Source organism: Corvus kubaryi, unplaced genomic scaffold (assembly GCF_017639235.1).
Source record: "Corvus kubaryi isolate FWS band 111438036 unplaced genomic scaffold, C.kubaryi_AGA036_p1.0 37341, whole genome shotgun sequence".
Lineage (NCBI taxonomy): Eukaryota > Metazoa > Chordata > Aves > Passeriformes > Corvidae > Corvus > Corvus kubaryi.
The window spans coordinates 11,385,933-11,407,644 of record NW_024581112.1 but is presented as its reverse complement, the minus strand read 5'-3'; the positions used below and the strand labels follow the sequence as shown (position 1 = coordinate 11,407,644).

General features: G+C 40.5%; 1 protein-coding gene across 2 annotated transcripts; it reads right to left on the bottom strand.

Annotated features, from left to right (window-relative positions):
- Window positions 1–1,885: 1,885 nt before the first annotated feature.
- Window positions 1,886–17,484, bottom strand: CD86 (CD86 molecule). 2 transcript variants are annotated; one of them, XM_042031207.1, is made up of 6 exons: window positions 17,366–17,484; window positions 12,566–12,615; window positions 10,938–11,282; window positions 6,589–6,900; window positions 4,398–4,538; window positions 1,886–3,602 (listed from the first exon to the last, which is right to left on the bottom strand). In XM_042031207.1, the coding sequence occupies exons 2-6, from the start codon at window positions 12,609–12,611 to the stop codon at window positions 3,583–3,585; spliced, it is 864 nt and encodes a 287-aa protein (XP_041887141.1). In that variant the 5' UTR covers window positions 12,612–12,615; window positions 17,366–17,484; the 3' UTR covers window positions 1,886–3,582. The 2 variants fall into 2 exon arrangements, with proteins under 2 accessions (XP_041887141.1, XP_041887140.1); XM_042031206.1 differs by lacking the exon at window positions 17,366–17,484 and adding an exon at window positions 12,733–12,969.
- Between the last annotated feature and the right edge of the window lie 4,228 nt (window positions 17,485–21,712).

The following is a 21,712-nucleotide window of genomic DNA, read 5'->3' as shown; positions in this document are numbered from 1 at the left end:
AGCTGCCAGTAGCAAATAATTCACTTGAAAGAGGAAAAAGTCCCCTAAGGATATTTGCCATGGGATGCTTTGTTAATAACAATCCCCTCAAAAATAACTAGAATATTCTGGAAATGCAACACTCCACTGTTCCATCACTTGTTAACCATAGGGAAATATTCTTTGTTGCAGTAGCACTGACTGGCATTAAGGAATTTTCAGTAAAACTGACTGACTTTCCTCCTCACTAATGATGTGTATGCTGGGAGCAAGTGTACACTCAACAAGTTTAAAGATGATAAAAAACTTGGAGGGCTGGACTGCAGACAATTGCATGGCCATCCAGAGGGGTCTCAAGAGGCTGAAGAAATGAACAGGAGGAACCTTAAAAAAAAAAAATAATCTAAGGAAATCCAAAGTCCTGCACCTTGGGAGGAATAGCCCCATGCACAGGTATAGGTTGGGGCAATCCATCGGGAAAGCAGCTGTGCGGAAAAGGACAGGGATGGCCTAGTGGACAAGCTGAAGATGAGGCAGCAGTGCACCCTCGTGGCAAAGGCGGCCAACAGTGTCTGGGCTGCATCAGGGAAAGCGTTGCCGGCAGGACGAGGCATTTGGTCCTCCCCTCTAATCAGCACTGGTGAGGCACCACCTGGAGGCCTGTGTCCAGGTCTGGGCTTCCCAGTATGCGAAAGATGTGGACATACTGGAGAGAGTCCACTGAAGGACTACAAAGGTGATTAAAGGACTGGAGCACCTCTCATCTGAGTACAGGCAGAGTACACTGGGGCTGCTCAGCCTGGAGAAGAGAAGCCTCAGAGAGATCTCATGAGTGTGTATAAATGCCTGAAGGGAGGGTGCAAAAGAGACTGAGCCAGGCTCTTTTCCGTGGTGCCCAGTGACAGGCCCAAAGGCAACAGGCACAAACTGAAACCCAGGAGGTTCTCTCTGAACACCAGGAAATCCTTTTTAATGTGAAGGGTGTGTGAGCCCTGCACCATGTTGCCCAGATATGCCATGGAGTTTCCTTCCTTGGACATATTCACAAGCTGTCTGGACATGGACCTGGGCAACTTGCTCCAGGTGACCCTGCTCGAGCAGGAGGGTTGAGCTGAACAATCTCCCTAGATCCATTCCAATCTCAACTCTTTGGTGATTCAGTGCTGCTTAATCAGTGAGGAATCTATCACAACTCTAAGCCTGATAAGAGAATTTTATGATAGGTCATTGGATACTACTTTGACACATCTTTGCCATTTCTTTGTTAACATTTGCTGAAATTCATAATGTTACACCTAAAAATAAAGGAATGGTGTTTTTGAGTGAAGCTGTTACATGCTGTGGCACGTAGTGGGTGTACACTCTTTCATTTGCTTGCCACGTTGATGGAGTCATTAACTGACTGAAAGCTGCCAAAGACAGAAATTAAGTGTGTGAGGAGATAGCCTGGAAATCTGAATGCATTTGTATGGAGGACAAAAATGCCAGAACATCAGCCATGTCTTTTCCTGTGCCTTGCTACTGTGCTCATTACACCTGCTAGTACAGAGGATTAATGTGTTTCAACACATAGAGACAAATTAAGATTTTCCCTGAAGCCCATCTGCTTTTTTCCCCTTAAATCTTTCCCTGTAGGAAGGAATTTGACTTGATTTAAGGGAAAGAATATAGGAGGTAGAGAAATTGAGCAGTTAATAGAAGGAGGTTGGCAGCCTAAAGTAGAGGGATGGCAAGGGAGAAAACAAACAACTTCACCAATTAGGAACAAATTAAGGATGGAAGGGACTTGTCAAAGGATAAACCTAATGCACCATGTTGCCTTTTCCACTAGTTACAGCTGCTGATGTACATATCATATGTATATATATACGAATGAACATATGAAACCTCCAGTTGTGCCATTGTGTCATTGCAGCAATACCTTTTTTATTAATTTGCTTCCAAGAAATAATTCTGGAAATGTTTCCTCCCTGAGAACACCAAATGTTGGTATTCGCTAACACAATGCTTTAATGGAAGGAGAATAAAAACAGCAACACAGAAAAAGACGTATGTTTTAATCCATCATTAAATAAGTTTGCTAGCAAGTATAAACTCTTACAAAAATTTAAAACATTTAACTTCTAATAACATTTGAATGATATTAATCTGAATGAAAATATTTTGAATGTTAGTGTACTAGCTTAATAAAATGACTCCCAAATAGTTTAGCTAACTCAAAGGGACATGCATTTCTCTCTCACACTTGAAAACGGAGTAAAAATTGAGGTGAAACCTAGCAACTCACAACATCATTTAACTGAAAAGAATATTTGTACCCAGAAGAAACTGTAGAGAATTTATGTCCCTAGACTGCAACTCTGAGCTGAAATTTGTCTTGAGAATATGATGATAATGTCCCTGCTCTTTCTGAAAGTGTCAGATCTACAAACAAAATCAAGACCTCAGACGAATTTTGTCTCAGTTCTGCTGCATTCTTCCTCCTGAAAGATGTCAGTGCTGTTGAAGAATATAAAGTGCAGAGATCATTCAAGATTGGAGAACTGACACATTTTGAGAGAAACAAAGGATCTTTTCTGAAAGATGAAGCTACTTCCTATGGCTGAACATACCAGAGTGTATGAACTGCTCTACCATCAAGATTTGAAGTAAAATTAAGAAAGGGAGAACATAGTCAACCAAAAAGGAACATGACTTATGTAATATTTTTTCATTATCTGCTTGGTCTAATTTTGTATGGTTAGATACAAACACATATGAATGATACCTCACGCTATCATTTTCCATCCCTGCATCCACCTGAACAACTATTACAGCTCTCAGTCAGAATACAAAGGAACAAAGTGTGGAGGTACTAACTGTCAGGGCATATTAAGCTTAGATGGTATTTTAAAAAATTAAGATGAATACAAATTATGTTTAAAGCAAGTATTTTCTTTAGATTATTTCTGGTTTCAAATTCCAAACAGGAATTGCACGACTTTTCCCAGAAGGTGGGGAAGTGCCCTGAAGTTCCTCTTTCTAATGTGAAACTTTACAAAAATTACTGGTACAAAGCCACAGTGGCTCTGCCAAAAGCATTTATAGCTCATGGTTAGGCAGGAGTTTTGAAACTCGATGACCTTTAAGGTCCCTACCAACCCAAGTCATTCTATGATTCCATGGTTCTATGATTCTATTATTCTCTGGGTAATAGCCTACCTCAGGTCGTGTTTGCAGTGATGGTTATGATTCACAGATTGTGGCTTAATTCTTTCTGTTTCTGAGACAATCTGTAACCCATGCAGCTCTGCTTTCTCCATTGACTCTCGGGATTTTACATGGTCACAGTGCATAATAAAAGATACAACAAAAAGGTAGTCCTGCAGACAGGCAGAGCATCATATTTACTACCATTCTGGACCAAAAATGAAAGCAGAGAACACTGGGCAGTAGGTTTCAGGCATCACACAAAAGGGTTGCATGTTGTTCTGTAGGGCATCTGGGGAGGATTCTTGTTCTGGCAGAACCTCTAAAAACATAGGACCTCATGCCTTGCTGTGTGCAGAGGTGGCTCCCAGTCAGCAGTCTGGCTGATGGCCTCAGTTTCAAGCTGGATAGCTTCTAGACTGCTAGACTGACACCTAAAATAGATGAATATGTGATTTACAGAAATGCGATAAATAGGAGCTGAAAAAGACTTGATAGTAAATATCCAGTTATTTTAGAATTTGAAAAAAAGAACAAGGTAGGGCTCAGGACCCTTGGCTATGCAGGGAAACAGAACTGACTGAGAAATGCATTTCCTTCTTGCTACAAGGAAGAATAGATTCTGATGTCAGCATGATTCAGTGCCGAATAAACCCTGAACTGCTGAGAACTAGTCTTGGAATAAAATAGAGAAATGAAATTCCAGGATCAAAATCTGTTCCCAGTGCAAAATGATTCTTTCACCCCAGTGTGTGGGTAGCTTGTGGTGGAGCACTGTCTTGACTGTTCAACTCTGTGGTGACAGAGATCCTTCCATGCACTTCGTGTAAGTTCATTTCATCCCTCCCCCAGCTCCACCTTCCTTTTAAGTAGTGATGGGCAAGAAGGATTAATGTAGTTCAATGATTTTAGGAGCCAAATCTACCCCAAACCTGGAAAAAAAGGATGAAACCACAGGAAAAGATGGTAAGCTGGTGCCATGGCAGTCTCACAGAGCACAAAAAAGAGGGAGAAGTGGATTCCAGGATGAGAAAGAAGAAAGATGCTTTGACTTCCTGCAGGATGGACTAAGTTGTTACAGGAACTAAATTGCCCTGGGAAGTTTAGCTTAAGTCCAACCTGAAACCTAACTTTCTGTCAGCAGCTGGAGAGTAGGTAAAGAGATGATTACAAAGGGTAAAGCCTGTGAGCTGAGGTATGGTAGAGCTGAATGACAAGTAGTAACTTACTCTGGTTGGCAGACAAGATATTTCTGTTCTTCTTTAATATCACAAAACCCAGAAGAAGTGCAGAAATGATCAGTACAACCACAGCTATAAGTGGGCCAAAGAAATTTATCTTTGCTTGCTCCATTTCTTTCTCATGTATCTCTGAATAAGAAAACAGAGAAGATACACACAGGAAAGATTTAATTTGGTGACAATTACTTTAAACACTCTATCCCAAAGTTACATGAATTAGAAGTTTAGGTTAAGGCCCTCAGCGTCCTTTGCTTTTACAGTGCTTTAATAGTGTCAGTAAATCACTATCCACATTGTTTTATTTTCACTTCCAATAACTAGTGAAACTACCTGGTCTTAATGGTCACTTCAACAGCAGTTAAAGCCAAGCACTCTTTCTGAGGTTTGGGTAACATGTGAAGGATCAGCAATTTAATTCATACAAGAGCCTACAAGGCAGCTACTGTGCTAATGCTGCTCTGTACTACCATGCAAGTTTGAAAAACCTGGAACATGTAACTACTTGGTATGTGTTGGAAATGATGGTCAAAGCCTAATGAAATGCTGTAAGGGATGTGAAAGTCGCAGGGAATTCAAAGGACTTCCCCTCTATTTCTGTTTTTTGTGTTTTTGAGGTTTTGGTTGGCAGGATTAGCAGCTGATACAGCTTCAGTTATTGCCAAACAAAGCTTATGTTTATGTGGAGTTTCTGTTTTCTTACTCATTATCACTGCTTGTCAGGTATCTATTTTCATAAAGCCAGGGAGCAGAGAAGAATTGAAGAGGGAAGAGGAGGATACAGCATTATGGCTAATACAGCCATTTCAACACTCATGAGCAATGTGCAGAGCTGAACAAATATAAGAAGATTTCTGGATTGTATTTTAATTGTATTTAAAAGTCATAGAGTGCAAAGACATTAGAGGCAGTTTGCCATATCTGACATTGATAACTTAACCCTTTAGCTAAATTTGTATTAAGGAAACTGCACTGTGGAACTTTTTCAGAACAAGTGGCAAATTTCTTCTACATCTGCAGTAGTAAGGTGCATGCTTATACTACCCTGGTAGGCTTTCCTGCAATGCTACCATTCCCTCTTGGCTTCTTTTTCCTGTTAATTGAAGCACAGCTCTCCATCTTCAGCATTGTCTAAAAGAGACATGCGCAAGGCAAATTAACTTATGACCAAAGTGGGAATTGTCTTTATTTTGATGTTCTTATGCCATAGCTTACAAACAAAAACATGTCAAAAGAAGTTTTCCTGGTCCAGAAGATAAATAAAATACTGCTTTAGTTTAAAGAAAGGATCAGCCATGTGGAACCTTGAGATAATCCGGCAGTAAAGTCATAATGGAACTCATGTCCCCAGCTTCTTCTTGCAAGAGGTGTCTGAAAAAAGACACAGTCTCAGAGAATAAAAATCCCCAAATAGTCATTGTGGAATGTTCACTTCATTCTGCCAAACATTACGAAAACCACCAGGAAGGCTTCTAATACTAGTCCAAGTTTCATGGTCTTTATGCTTAAACTCAGCACAGTCTATTTGGAAGTTTGTGAATTAAATATGGTCCAAGGGACTCTTCTGTTTAGCATTTTGCCTCTTTCTATGGAATGATTAAGAATAGCAGCTCAAGCACTTTAAACCTGCAAAAGACCTCTTTTTTACTATCAGGGTAGTCAAACTCTGGAACAGTTTGCTGAGAGAGGTTGTGGAGTCTTTATCCTGGGAGGCGTTTAAAATTCAACTGCGCTACCTATTGACCCTACTTTGAGCAGAGTGATTGAACTAGATCATCTCCAGATACATCTTCCAACCTCAACAGTTCTCTGATTCTGTGAAGGGACAACCTCTCCTAACAGCTGTCTCCTCCAGAGACTGGTTGCTGCCTGATCCAGACTCCTAGGCTGCTTTGTTGCTACTGCAGCATCTTCTGGGGAGGGCATCAGTAGGGCCGTGTTCTGGATTGTGTAGCAATTCCTTCTCTGTGCCCTCTCCTTGTTGTAAGGAGATTCCCCATGTGGAAAAGAGAGGAAGTTCAGTGGTGAACATGATGGAGAACATACAACCCTCGTAACCAACTTCTACTACTACCTTGAGTTTATTCTCTGCCTTGACCGTGCTGCTGTCTGTGATCAGCTGTGCGGCAGTACATCCTGCTTCTACCCATGCAGAAATGGGAATGGGAGAATGGAGACTCACCTATGCCTAGTGGGACAGAGACAAGGCTCCCCAGCTTCTCCCTAAGGTGAAGCAAGCAGCTGATATTAGTGCGGCTCTTTGTAGGAACTGGGATATTCAGCTTGCTGGTAACGTTGTACAGCTTTGTCACAGCATCCTGTGAGACATCCATGTGAGCCGTAGTGCTGTGTGTTATGTTCTCGTGTGCAATCAGCCAAGTCATCTCCTTGGGCTCTGGATAACCTCCACTGGAAGAACAGGAAAGATTCAAGTATCCGTTGGGCTTTAGTTCCCTGGAGTGCAGTTCTTCTATCTCAGGTTGACTATAGTTGGCTGAAATAGACCAAAGACAAAGCATCATTAGCCAGCCACACCACATTTGTGACAATCCCTGCCAGTTATTTAAGATTTACAGGCAGAAACAAATCTAAATGGTTTTCTTCAGGAAGACAATGGGCATTCCAAGAAGGGATTTTTATGGCATTTTTTTGGTGTATATGTAGACTTGCTGATTCTTGTCTTCAGGGTGTTTCAAGGATGCAAGTCTGACCAGCCAGACAACGGGCCTCTGTCTCTCCCACCTCTCTAGGACTCATTAATAATGAAACCTGGCCTGGTTACAGATAAGGGCTTAAGCAGAAGATGGGAAGGGACCACGGTGCTCCCTACCTTTGGCCTCCTGAATGGGTAAGGGGAAAACCACAAATTTCTAACTGTGAAATGTAAAGAAAGAAATCATCTGAGAGAATTCAGATGGGATAAATTCAAAGTGAAGTGCTGTCTTAAGTAGAAATATCCCTAAGTATTGTAAGTAAACATTTTGCAGCATATAATTCATCATCACTTTGTAGTAGGGTTCCCTTAGCTTAGCTTTTTTAATGGAAATGACTATAGCATAAGGTTTTTTTATTTTGTGTCACTTGGGTACTTACCACAATCAATGAAAAACACACCTGTTGCTTTAAAAAGCCAAGTTTTCCAGGCAAGAAATAGTAAAACAGGATTGGGAAGAACTATTTAAACATAAAATATGAATGACAAATGGCCGCTTTTAACCAATACTCTCTCTTAAATAATCTAGATATTCTCGACCAGGATTTGTTTGGTTAGAGGTTCATAGTAAAAATAGCTGACTATAATGGAAAAGGAGAAAGAGAGAATGTAGAAATAATAGTGACTACAAGTTGGCATACGGCAAGCTAAAACAAAAACCCCGACAACTTCCCAAAAAAATCAGAAACAAATCCCAAGAAATAGATTGAAGATTTAATTGAAAATGCTTCATTATTTTAGGGCCAATACGACTAAAGCAAATATGGAGAAATATTGGAGAAGGGAAAAAGGGTTCTTAGAAAAATATGAGTCTTAAGAGGGTCTCACTCTTCTGCACACACACTCAGTGCGCTGGATCCAGGATCTAATCCTTGCCCTAGAGAATTCTTAATATGGATGAATGAAGAAACATGATGTTGCTTTTATTTTCTCTATCCTAGCACACAATGAATAGGATTTAGCTTAGTCACTTAAATCCCCCCAAGAGAGTCCATGGATATGAATTCAAAATGGAAAAAGCCCCCCTTTTTTATACCCCAAAATTTAGTCAAGTTGTCCCTCTGGAAAGCTCAAGCTTCCTTTCTCCTCAAGGTCTGACTTGCTTAGCTGACTGCTGTCAGACTTCTGATCTGGAGTATTTATTCTCTCCTTGGTATTTTATAGGAATGGCAGGAATGTAATCCATGACTATGAAATTTGCCACAACATCCAAGTGATTTAAGGGCTTCAATTTTACTGACAGTGAGCAAGTGGAAATAGTGGCATATACCCTGCACTTCTCTTTTATAGCTTCTGGAACCTCAATTTACTGGAAAGTGATGTTGGCTGCATGCAGGGTGTGGGCTACATATATGAGTTTTGTGTTTGTTAACAGAAAAACACATTTCGGGAAGTCTTTTGTATATAAAACATCTTCCAAAAAAGCTTTGGTATTAGATTAAATACCTCAAGAGACAGCAGATCCATCAAGACTTTAATATTTTTCTCAATGGCTTAATCACTTTGCTTCTGTTCTATTTTCTTTAGTGACCATTTGCCTTACTTCCTTCCAGACACTGACTGTCACTGAATGAATTAATTAGCCTTCAATTTTTTTTTTTTTTTAATATCTAGTATTTTACATGTATTTCAGGTTCCCAAATTCTGGAAACAAAACTCTTCTCATTATTCTGTGTTGTGAGGTAATCAGATTGTTGTTTTAATGTTTCTAGTTGGACTGTGTTTTTTCCAGCCTTCGGATAACTCTACTAGAGCTTTTTCCACACTTTCCAGTTTTTCAACATCCCCTTTAAAATGAGCAACTGTAAGTCTGCCTTGTGACATCATTTCAGTCTCAACACTTTGAGTAGTGCATATTTTGAAACAGTTTCCCTAGTCTCAACTTCTTCCCTTATTGATCTATCTAGAGGAAGCACTGTAGACAAGCCACAACAGCAGATTTTCCAGTTAAGCTGCTTGTCCCCATGGTCCCTACCTTGCATTTTTAAGAGCCAAAGTTTTCCACTGTGAAACCTTTCCTTTTTTTCCGGAGAAGGATCTGAGTCCGTTGTTATTATATAAGTCATCGTGGCTGTATGAAATACATCTAAGCTACATATACAATCCTAGAATCTCTTGAGTTGGAAGGCACTGACAAAAATCATCAAGTCCAACCCCTGGCCCCGCACAGGACACCCCAAGAGTCACACCATGTGCCGCAGAGTGTTGTCCAAACCCTTCTTGAACTCTGTCAGGCTTGGTGCTGTGACCACTTCCCTGGGGAACCTGTCAGCACCTGACCACCCACCCCCTGGGTAAAGAACCTTTTCCTGATATCCAACCTAAACCTCCCCTGACACAGCTTCATGCTATGTATATATTGTACTAATGTAATACATAAAAATAATATGTTTAAATTGTATTCAATGGTACTGCAGTATTTCTGAATGGGCTCAGCTACCAACTGATGTAGATAGCTTTGTGTGACAGCCCTGTCATTCCTGTACAGCACTCAGTCTTTCTTATGCCCATTTTAAGTGTGACATGCCAAACTACAAAAATCCCTCCATGTATGATATGAGATTCTAATTAAGAAGCAGCATGTAAGCACAGGTACATTTCAATATTTGTGTTTTTCATCTAATTATTTTGAAGGGTTGGGTTTTTTGGGTTTTTTTTGAATATAGTTTTATACTGTTCCTTCCTTTGGGAGTTTATTGAACACAGAGTAATTTGGAAGGAAGACACCAGCACATGGTTAAAATAGTCTTCCTAAGCTAAACCTTAAAAGGTGTAGGACACTTTTAGTCCTAAGTGTGAGACATCTGTAACATGTTGCTGAGATGTTGGCTAAGCTGATAACTGATTCAACTGTTTGAATTAACTGAGAGTTGATGCAACATATCTTCTTAAAATGGGGGCCTTCAGGTTGAGTGCACATTATGAGTTTCTGAGTTCCAAAACTTCACTGAAAATGCTTTTCCAGTAGATCTTGGGAGAATCAAAATTAACAATCTAGGTTTTTTATCTGTGGATCAAGGAAACACTGGCTAGTAGTACAAAGCTAAATACGGTCAATTGTCCTGGTACTCTGTTTTTGGCTGCTGTCATGCTTGGCCTGTTCTCTTTTAAAGCAGTATGCTGAAGCCTGAAAACACCAGTGCAAGTTAGAAGCTGTTATTATTAATGACTAGCACTAGGACAGTGGAAGACAGAACACAGGCATATGGATAAAGGTTACTAACAGAATAGTTTAAAATAGAGAAACATTAGGATTATATATTAGGTATCACTAAAAAGATTAGAAAATGTGAAGAAAAGATTGGTGCTTCACTTCCATTTCCCTGTTAAAAGACTTACTGCCTTTTGCTCTGATTACAGAAAATTCTTTGATGCAAAACATCAGGTTGAATCTCATCAATGTATGTATGCATTTTTTCTTCAGAGATATTTTCTGCCTTCCTTTAACTGAACATACAAATTTCTGCTCCTCCATGTGAGCTGATATTTTCTTTATTTTCCCTGTGATTTATATGATCATAAAACAGCTGGGTGTTTGCAGAGATCTTGCTATGTTTCAATTCTAATTTGCCACCAATGTTGATAACTACTGCTACTTTTGATAGAAGGTAGCTTGTCAGATGCAAACAGACAAGCTTATTTTCCAGAGTCCTAAAAGCCATAAAACTTGCAGGAGGCAAGTCTCTTATCCATCTTTAGAAATTCTGCTCCAGAGCAAGTACATTTTCAGGGGCTTGGAGACAGGAGCCATCTTTCTGGACTGAACAAAATCACAGCAAATCCCACAGACCAAATGGCGATTGGAAGAGATTACTTACCAATGATGTGCAGTGAGCACTCAGATTGGTGTATGACCTCTGTTGATTGTTCAGTTACTTTTTGCATAATAATACACTGATAGCGTCCCTCGTCCTCAACTCCTGCATTGAACAACTGCAAGGTCCATTTGCCCATGTCCAGCTTGGTGCGGTTTATATATTCAGGACTAAGGTTCTCATGCTTTTCTTGGCCATAATATACTTCGTGTACCACTTTATTAGTGTCTTTTTGCCAAAAAATTATTAAATTCTTTATGTCAATTTTCTGAGGGTTTGGAAAATAGCAGGATAGGTGTACGGTGTGATGGAGAAATGCCTTCACCGGATGCACACTGGCAGCAATACCTTAGACAGAGAGAGAGAAAGAGAAATTAAGATTTCCACCAGCTACAAAAGAACACCAAGTTGCACTCAGAGATCCAACACTTAACAACAGTGGAAATAAAACCACCAGTATTTTGACACAAATTCTCCCACTAGGTATGACAGGACACATAGTTGTTCAAACTGACTTAGTCTTGTGGAGTTCAGGTCATAAAACTGTTTCTTGTTTTTCTTCCTATATTTTACTTTCCTACTTAGAAGGCCTACCACACAGAGATCATGAGCATCTATATTTTAGAAGACTTATCTGCAGGCCAAAGATACAAACAATTCTTGTTTGCAGCATCCTGAGTGTAATGAGATTCTGCCACAAAAGAGATAGTTGTACAATTTCTGTTTAAAAAGTTGAGTTAATTCTCCTAAGAAAATAACACAGTATTAAAGTTTTGAAGAAACTGTACACACTGTGTGGTAAATGTGAGTGTCTAGGGAATGCAGAACCAGAAGGTCAGAAGCAGGTGAACACTTTCAGTGTCAATGAAGAATTAATCTAAAGTTTAATGACAAATTAAATGTCAGATTTAACTGTTCTGTAATTAATCTAGAATTTAATGACAGAGTAAATGTCAGATTTAACTGTTCTCTTGCTGATCTTGTTAGCAGAAATGGTCAATAAACACAATTATGCCTTCATGCAAAGAAAGGATGAACTGCACTACACAAGGGATGATTTTTCTCCTGCTTTCACCCATGCATGTGTCCATTATTATGAGTGGTGGTCTGGGAGGTCTGTCTTTTCTTGGAATAAGAAGTGCAGCCCTCTGTCCCAGAAGATACAAACATCTTTGCTGTGTTCAAAAGGAGAAGATTTACAGTCTCTCTCCTGGTGCAAAGTTTTGACTGTTCTTCCAGAGCACCAGACTGCAAAATGATCTCTGTGGGTGCCTCAAACTCCAGTTGTCCCATAACAAACTGCCAGTTTTCAGTTTAGTACTGCTCTTCTCTATAATACACACAGGTGATGCACACACATTTTAAAGACAGATTTAAATTGAGAACTTAAGAGCATCATAAAATAAGTGCAATATAAAGATATAAAGTTGAAGAGAGAAAGTACTTACTATATAGAGTCCCTGCACACAATTTAAATACATGTCACATAGGCTGTATGACCTTGATTGTGCAATGGAAGTGATTAATTACTACTAATGAATGAGCTTCTTAGTAGAAGCTCATGAGAAAGTATCACATAGCTGGACACAAACAATCAAAACAGTTTTAACAATTAAAAATGTGCCTTTTACCTGGGAGGAGTATCATAGCACAAAGGAAGAACATGCAGACCTCCATGACACTGTAAGAAGGAGGAAAGAAAGAAATATGTTAGAGGTTGAAAACACTCCAGTACTCCCAAAGAAGTGGTAAAACAAGAAGTTTTAGCGAGAGAGAGTATTGCGAAAGTTAATCTCACCTTTTTCCATAGACTGGTGCAAGGACTTCTACGTGTTTCCCAGCCTTTAGCAACCACAACTAGCATGCCATGGCAGATCTCTGGTTTACAGAGAAGTTGATGTGGTGCAAAATTACTGCGAACTGTGTATGCCATGGGAGGAACACAGAGTCTCTGGGGTCCAAAGGGCAAGACAAGTACCCAAAACGCCTAGAGCAGAGGAAAGAGGAATGGGGAGCATGCTTGGCCTGGCAGTGTGGGGAAGAAGATGGAGAATTGAAAGTAGAGGGGGAGGAGAGTGTGACGCAGAAGGAGGAGGTGGAGGAGACGGCTCAGTGATGTCAGCTACCAGAAGCAATGAAGTGTGTGACCTTCAGTTTTGTGACAGGAACCTATCCTTAACAACAGCAAAGGATAAGGTAGAAAGTCCTTTATGATTTAAAGAGCAGAGGCTAAACAACACATAGTTAGTGGTCAAGAAAAATATAGTTTCTCTTCAGAAAACAACAAAAAACCCCCTATGTCTTCTCATAAGCAAAACGCCTCTCTGGCTGCTTGGGTTCATGTGGTATAAGGGTCCATAGTCCTGGTAAGCAGCCAAACGTCATTCCTGTGCACCCTGAGAGCGGCACCTGCGTCTGACTGCTCTGCATTTACTGCTTTGCATTTAGCAGCACCTTTGTGGTTTTTGTGTGCCTTTTCCATATATTTAGAAGAAGCCTCTGTACCACCCTTGCCAAGGTCCTTTGCTCTCCTCCTTTAAACAGCTCCAAAGAAACCTCTTTTGCAGGAGCAGATGTTAGGCTCTCCAGCTCTCATACTTAAAACCAGTGAGATGCTGTCTGCTGTACTCACTGGTAGTACACTTTCCTGATGGATGGTTTCCCACTTTTTGTTATGTTTTATTTTAGGCTAGTACACTTGGGTCTTTACCTTTACCCCAGGTCTCTGGTCTCCTGTTTAATACAGAATTCCACTCAGTCCACTGACATGTTTTGTGAGTGTACTGTAATGTACAATAATATTTTTTCCAACTTCATCCTGCCTTCTCTTAGGAAAGGGGAGAAAGAAGTCCACGTGGCTTGGAGGATATAGATAATTTTCTTTTGATCCACCTGTCACAGCAGAAGAGCAGGAAGGGGAGGGAGGGCTCATGCAGAATCTGTTGTCATAGATGGAGGTCATTCTTTTTGTGCTGCAGCCACCCAACTGCATGGTAAACTTTTATCAAGGGGTTTTCCTCCCAGGCTGGGCCCCACTGAACTAAACCAGACAACTGACTGCCTAAGTGCCTGTGCTAAGCCACTGAAAACTACAGAAACTACTTTTCAGCAGTCATATTTCCATCCTATAAATAAGAATTTTGGCTTTCAGTCAAGTGAAAAATAAAGGATAGCTCTATTTTTTTGGATTCCATGCAGGTGTGTAAGAGGAGAAACTAAAGCAATTTAGCAACTACTGACATAAATGGAGAGAGTGTACTGCTATAGCTAGGCATGTTTTGCAATGACTGTCTCACAGAAGCAAAAACCAAAACCAGAACTTAAAATGAGAGTGAGAGAGAAAAAACCCAAGCAAGAATACCAAATAAAACTGCTTGCCTTTCTTTATGGTTTGGATTTGGAGCTGTGAGGACAGAAGTGTTCAAATTCTGACACGTTTTCCCGGCTGCCATCTTCCAGGACAAGGCGTTTTGCTGGGGATGCTGGCATGAGGAAGGATCCCGTGAGTCTGCAGAGGGGTATACCCCCACCTTCCCTGTGGAGGGGAATTGCTTGTCACTGAGTGTGAGTGTGACAAGCTGCTTCTTTCATGCAAGCTGCTTTATAGAGAATTGCTGAATCATTAATTGGGCCGCTACAACTTCAGTGCTGCGAGCAGCTTTTCTTCCCCTTTTTTATAAAATGCCTTTAACCAGCAAATGCAAATCCTTGGAGCCAGTGTCCAAAAGACTGAAGAGAGGAAGGGGAATTACACAGTATCACTGTGCGCTACTTACACCATTCCTTTGGCATATTCAATACAGATTTTTTTGTTCAATTCTCTCTTATATCTGCAGGCCATTGAAATTCTTGGGTCCCAGAACTGACCAGCAGTCAAAGTGGGCTGGGTAAGGGAGGAAAGATAGACATTGTGGGTCTCTGTGTGGATGTGCAGTTTTGCTGTTCACAGGCTGAGTGTATCCATCTGTGGAAGTGGCACTTTTTCACAGTGCCAGTGATAACTGATGAGATGGGAGTGGTTTGAAGACCCAGGGCTTTAAAATTATCTCTGACATCCAGAATAATGTGAGATCGGTCCATGGAGAGGTAAACATTTTCCCTTGCTAAATAAAGCTAGCATATATGGTGTATCCTTTTTCCTCTTTTGGAGCTTTTTCAGCCATTCCTGAAGGTGTCTCCATGACTCACAATTACAAATCAGGTGTGGATGTCAGAGATGAAAACGGAGCAGTATATTAATTGAAATTATGTCAGTACGCAGTCAGGAGTCCCACTCAATCCTTTATTTACTATCTCTGCAGTGCAATCACTGAAAGGAGAAGAAACGATATGAGGACATGCACTTTACAGGCCTGATTCATGACGGCTTCGGTTTGGCCCAAACCAGTCTGAGAAAACTCATGAGGCAGTTCCCACTTGGCTCAGTACAGGGGGATTCCTGCCCTGACTCATAAAATCATAGAATGTTAGGAGTTGGAAGGAACCTCAGAGATCACCTAGTCCCAGTGCCCCCTGACATGGGCAGGAACATCTCCCACTGGGCCGGGTTGTTCCAAGCCCATCCAATCTGGCTTTGAACACTGCCATGGTTGAGACAGACACAACTTCTCTGGGCAACATATTCCAGTGCCTCACCACCCTCACAGTAAAGAATTTCATCCTAATATCCAGCCTAAATTTCTCCCCTTGCAATTTGTACGCATTCCTTCTTTTCCTATCACAACAGTTCCTGATGAAGGATCCCTCTCTCTTTCCTGCAGCCCCCTTCAGATACCAGAAGGTTGCTATGGGAGGGGCTCCAGTCCTCTTACCAACTTAGTGGCCTTCCTCTGGACTTGCTCCTAGAGTTCCTTGTCCTTCTTATGTTGGGGGCACCAGAACTGTATGCAGCACTCCAGGTGGGGTTTCACAAGAGAAGAGGAGAGTAGAGGGGGAGAATCACCTCCTTCAGTCTGCTGGCCATGCTGCTTTAGATACAGCCCAGGGTAGGGTTGGCTTTCTGGACTGTGAGTGCACAGTTCCTGCTCATGTTGAGTTTTTCATCAACCATCATGCCCAAGTCCTTCTCCACAGGGCTGCTCTTAATCACTTCTCTGCCCAACCTATTGGTGTCCCTGGGATTGCCACAACCCAGGTGTAGGACCTTGCCCTTTGCTTTGTTGAACTTCATGATGTTTGCACTGACCCACCTCTCAAGCATGTCAAGATCCCTCTGGATGGCAAAAACTCTGACATCAATGTTTGGGAAAAAGAGGCAACTTCATTCCCTTTACTTTTGAGGGCAATTGCCAGAAAGCCCGGTGTGACTTATTTTGGGATTGGCTTTCTGTCTCATGTTCCTCCCAATCCAGCATGTGAAAACAGCATGTAAAACCCCAATAGGCACAGCGAAGCATGAAGGTCTTGGAGGAAACAAGAGCTTTGTATCAGGTACGCTTGCCTGCGTTTTCATTTACTCTCTTTTTTGCTGTTTTCAGTTTTGGATATAGTCATTATCATTTGAAAGACACTGTCACATCTGTGCTCTTTGACTCCTAAGTTCCTTCATTACCCTTAAGTTCTTTCCAAAATATTCTTTTCTTGCATATTCTCACAGGTAATTAGCTTGTTTTCTTACAACAGGTACACATATTCTATGGGAAGACTCTCCTGCCCCATGTTGAACTCAAAACAAAACTAAACACTGAACTAGTAAATTACTCTTTTTATTTTTCTAGCATGGGGAATTTTTCTGAAATTTCCACCCTATGCAACACCAAGCAGCTCCATGAGCAGTGCTGTGAGCCTCCTGGAGGCAGGACATCTGTGACAAAGACTTTCCACTGCTGACTTGGAAGCTATCTCAGGGGCTTGTAAATTAAATGATCCTAAAAATGCATTTACCAGCCTTCTCCCATGTTGTAAATACAGGTTGATTTGCACAAGTTTAATGGAAGGAAATCACACATTAAGAAAATTTCCTTAACATGGCAAGTTCAGAGGATTCTATGATGCCCTCCACCCTAATAGTAAGCCATACAACCGTATAACTATCCAACAAGGAACATATTTTAAAAACACACATTACTCAGGCAACTTGTGGTTCCTATGTGCTTCCCCAGTCAGAAAAGTGTCACTGTTTTAATCAATTGCAAAACTTTTTCTATTGTTCATTCTTTTATAACAATATTTTACTCCAAGTTACATTTAAAAATTCTGGGCTTCTGTTTAATTATTTTGTTATTACATGAAGAAAACCCAAGCCTCTGCCTTCCTAATTTTTTATTTCTCAATGCATTTTATATCCCTTCCCACTCTGCAACATCATTTTATTATATCTAAATCTTCAGGAGAACCATGACTTTCGCTATGATTCTGGGATCATTTTGCTCTAACATATAGAAACTCCTCTTTTAATAACAAGTAAAAAACACCAATTATTTAAATAATACCTTTGGTCCAGAGATCATGGAGCATTCCACTGCCTCTGCAAGCAGAATCCTTCATCCACAACTAGGGGCGGGTATCTCTGAAAGAGAGCACAGCAGCTGCCTAAAGATACAGAGTCCCACCGCACAAATCATAGGATACAAACGTGTTCTCCCTGCAAGTGAAACTGCGGGGGAAATTCAGAGGGGAAGAACGTCATCAAACCAGAATTAGATACTCGTTTGGATTAGCTGTGGTGTTTGAGTTCCACCTAAAGGACAGGTCAGGCTGACATATTTTTCCACACTTTAAGCCAGGCCTGGCCACAGAATTGGCAAGTTGGTTGAACCACTTCTGCATCACAGGCACCATAGATGACGTCTGTCCTCCTTTCCCAGCCCTTGGACTTGCATCAAAGCTAGTAAAGCAAACTTGTCAGCTGGGAAGTAGCAGTTGCTGGGTTCACTTCTCACCAAATCACAGCATCCTGTTTGACTTTGCAGTGACACAGAGAAGGAGCACACCCCTGTTCCCGCACAGGTCACAATTTAGAGGTGACCGCTGACTAACAGACCAGTCAATTGCTGGGGACTCTTCAAGAGTCATTGTACAGAAGAGGGAATTTAAATGCCCATTCCCAGGTTGTCCCTCTTCCAAGCCTCCTATCTCAGTGCAGGACACTTCGCCTGGAAATGGCATCATGGCTACACAATGCAGTACAAGCATAACTTCAAATAGCAGTTTGCAGGGCACCTCTGGTGTCAAGGTGTGTGCTGTATACAGAAAGATTAATCCATATTTGATTCCCAGCTATACTCAAACACAGCTAACAAGGATTAGCTGCCATACAATATATTCTATGCTTAGTGCTCAGGTATTACATTCTTTATTTTCAGTAAGAGTCTTTCAAAATCAGCTGAGCATTTGACACCAACCTCATACTGCCTTTCAAACAGAAGGATCGATGATCAGGTGCTACTTTTCTTGCAATAAATTAATCTAAATTATTAAATGAAGATATGATATTCAGTAGATCAGTTAAATGAGCCAAGCCTCTGTCCTAGTGCAGAAATCACTCTGGGGACACGTACTGATTTTCTCACAGTGCTTCTTATGGCACATTAACTTTACAAAGGTAAAGGAAAAGATTGGTTTTGGTTTCTCCCTTCAACCACTTTGCTGAACTGAGCTTTGAAGAAAGGACCTGATTCTCCTATTCACTGGTGTAAATAAAGACCAGCCTCCTTATAACACACATAATTGAACAACAAAGGTCCACTTTGGTCCTTTCACCCAGGTCTTGCTTATAAACACCCTGCTCCAGGAATTCAGGAAATAATTGTGCTGATGCCGTCATAGGATGGGCTCTGGCTCATTCTGCTGGTCAGCTTGCTCCAGGAAGTGTGTGAAGCTGCTATGATAGCAGCTGTGGCTCAAAAGAAACAGAGAGCAGCTGTGGAGTCACTTCACTAATAGCAATTAGATTTTTACGAAGGTGTGCTCCTACTAGTTTATAGGAGCATTACAAAGGCTTGTGTCTGTAACTGTCCTAATCATTAGCAAATAAAGAAAAAAGGCTAAAACACTCAATCAAAAGGATTACTACAATACTGGTGAATGCCTTATTTCTTTCTCCAGTGTTCCTGACTCAGAGGCAGCAAAATACTTCAGTATGGATCTTGCTTGATAACAGAAATATTCATCCTATCTCTGTCCTCAGTGCCTGTCCTCCACCATGTGCAGAAAGCCCAGATCACAGAAAATCCAGCCTTTCCTATCACGAATATGTTTGTGCTACTTATAGAAAGTGCTCTCTGTGCAAAAGAAACTTCCTCTTTTTAAGTTGAAATTCCCCTTTCAAAGCACATTTAATTCTCTCACAAGTGTCGGTGTTATTCATAGTCTCCCTGAGCCACCGTGTAGCCCCAGCCTTCACAAAAACTTTTGCTTGGATTTTGCCTGAAGGAAATAACCCTTTTTGAAGAAGACTAAGTTTTTATGGCTGACAAATTCCATTCTCTTTTCTTTGCTTAAATAGGTCTCAGAACATGAAATACAGTTTTTTGGCAAAGACTGAAGCTACTACAATGAGATTAAACAAAACAGCCTGTCCTTTCCCAGTACTCCACTGCTGAAAGTCACCAAGTTAATTTAAGAACTGATGACACAGTAAAAATACATCTGAATGGATTGTTATGTAAGAACAGTGATATCAGGACTGATTCAATGATATTTATGGGAAATTGAAGAAATTTAAGGCCATATCTATGCCGCAGCTGCCTTTCTTGCCATGTTCTCATTGACTTTTCTACATGACTGAGTAAATAAGTTGTGATTATGTGTTTGACTATTTATATGTATAATTCTTTGATAAATTGGTAACTTCATTTTCTTGTACTGCCAATTTATTTACATGGAATTTGATTTCTCCTGTAATCTCATTTTGATTCCGCCAGCTTAGTAAAACTTGTAATTTTATCATCCATTCAGATTTGTTTCAAGTTGGCTTATGAGCATGCAGTGATCCTTATAAAAGCCCAGCTTAATGAATGCAGTTGTTCTTGCCAGCTGTAGATCAAACAATATTCACACCTGAGTCTCTTTAGTCTGAATCACAGTTTGTACATGGCATTCCAAAAGGGGCTGCCTGGGGAAAAAAGAAATCTGTCCTGTATCCTTTGCCTATTAAGCATCTGTATCTATTGCCTATTTTTAGAAATGAATTCCAAATCAGTTTCTGTACGCACGTTTTTTTTTGCCCAGGACAAACTACTCAACAGCTCTGATTAAAAATAGAGAAGTAGGCTGTTAGGAGTGAAGAAGGGGAAGTTTTTTCTCCAGTCTGTAGCAATCAGAGAACTATAATTTACTTTTAACAGTTTCCTGTGAATGCAGCCAAAAGAATAATTTCTTCAACTAGATTGATTGAAGACTAATTGGACCTAATTTAAGTGTTTCCCAAACATGTTCAGCAAAAATCTAAAACCTAGGCGCATTTACAGGCTTCAGATTTTCTCCTTGCATGCAACTTAGTGTTGCAGTTAACAAGAAGAACAAGAGAGGTGCGTAGGATTTTCGGAGATGATGGAGTATCCTCCTCCCACTCTGAGATGTCACCAAAAGTGATGATGGATGAGACCTAAACATTGCACTGGAAGAAATCAAATTGGAAATGTTAAATATTCTTTGTCTTTCTGCTTACAGAGCCCCACCATTTATACTGAATGTCATACAAATTTCTTGAGTTCAGTTCTCACCTGAGTCAAATCACCAACCAGCCAGGCTGGTTCCAGTTGGGTTAGAGGGTAGTGCTCTTTGTATGAGCCTGGGTAACTTTTGATGAGAAGGGATATGGTTCGTAGTTCATGGTGAAAGTTTTGCTATGCATTTATATGTTAGCTTTACCTATATTTTATTGAAAATAATTGGTATTTAATGCATATAGCTGTGTTGGCAATGTATTGCTTGTGATTCTCTCTTAAAAACTTGTTGGGTGACCTCTGAAATATGAAACCGATGTGTCTAAATCAGAAGAGAATCTAAAAAGTTTGAAGCAAGACAGAGACAGTGCGTAGGCAAGGAAAGAGAAACTAGATCAGGTTTTAATTGAAACACATAAAAACTACATGAAAAGACCATAGAGAGGCAGGGATTTTGTAGAATAGAACTAGGAGTTAGCAGCTGATAAGAAGGTTTTTAAGAAGAGGTTACCGAGAACACTCTAATAGTCTTGGGAAAAACATATTTCATGGTAGATCATAAATAAAAGGTAAGCAATTATTCAGAAAGACAGACTGAACTTGAAAGCCCATGCTTAAGAGTGAATTTTCATCAGAATTTCATCCACTCCTTTGTCTGTTGCTAAAAGAAAAACCTTGAAGTTGAAATTGAAGAAAAAACAAAGATACAAAGTAAGGATTGAATATAGATCTCCAAGTTGGCATATACAGAAAGAGGAAACATGTTCTTTGTTGAAACTTGGTCACACAAAACATTGCGTGTATGACTAATACAGCACAACCCTAAAAGCTGATAGGTAATGGGAAAGATGTTTCCTTGTAGTTTAGATTCCAGCTCTGAAAAGGTTTCCCTTGGAGATACATAGCAGCAAGGACAAGATGCTGTGGTGCGCACAGAGCCTCACTGAAATTTCCAATTTTGCATCAGGGCTGCAGGTTGAAAAGGTTTGGCAATCTGGAGCTGCTTGTGATATTGCAATGCACTTACATTATGATAGGATTGTAGATGCAAAAGATTGATTGAAGCATATGGGGACACATGGGGACATAAGTCTGCCACCCACAGCACAGGTGCAAATGCTGTGAGCAGCCCAGACATGCTGAACAGACGCCCCCAGCTGACAGAGGGCC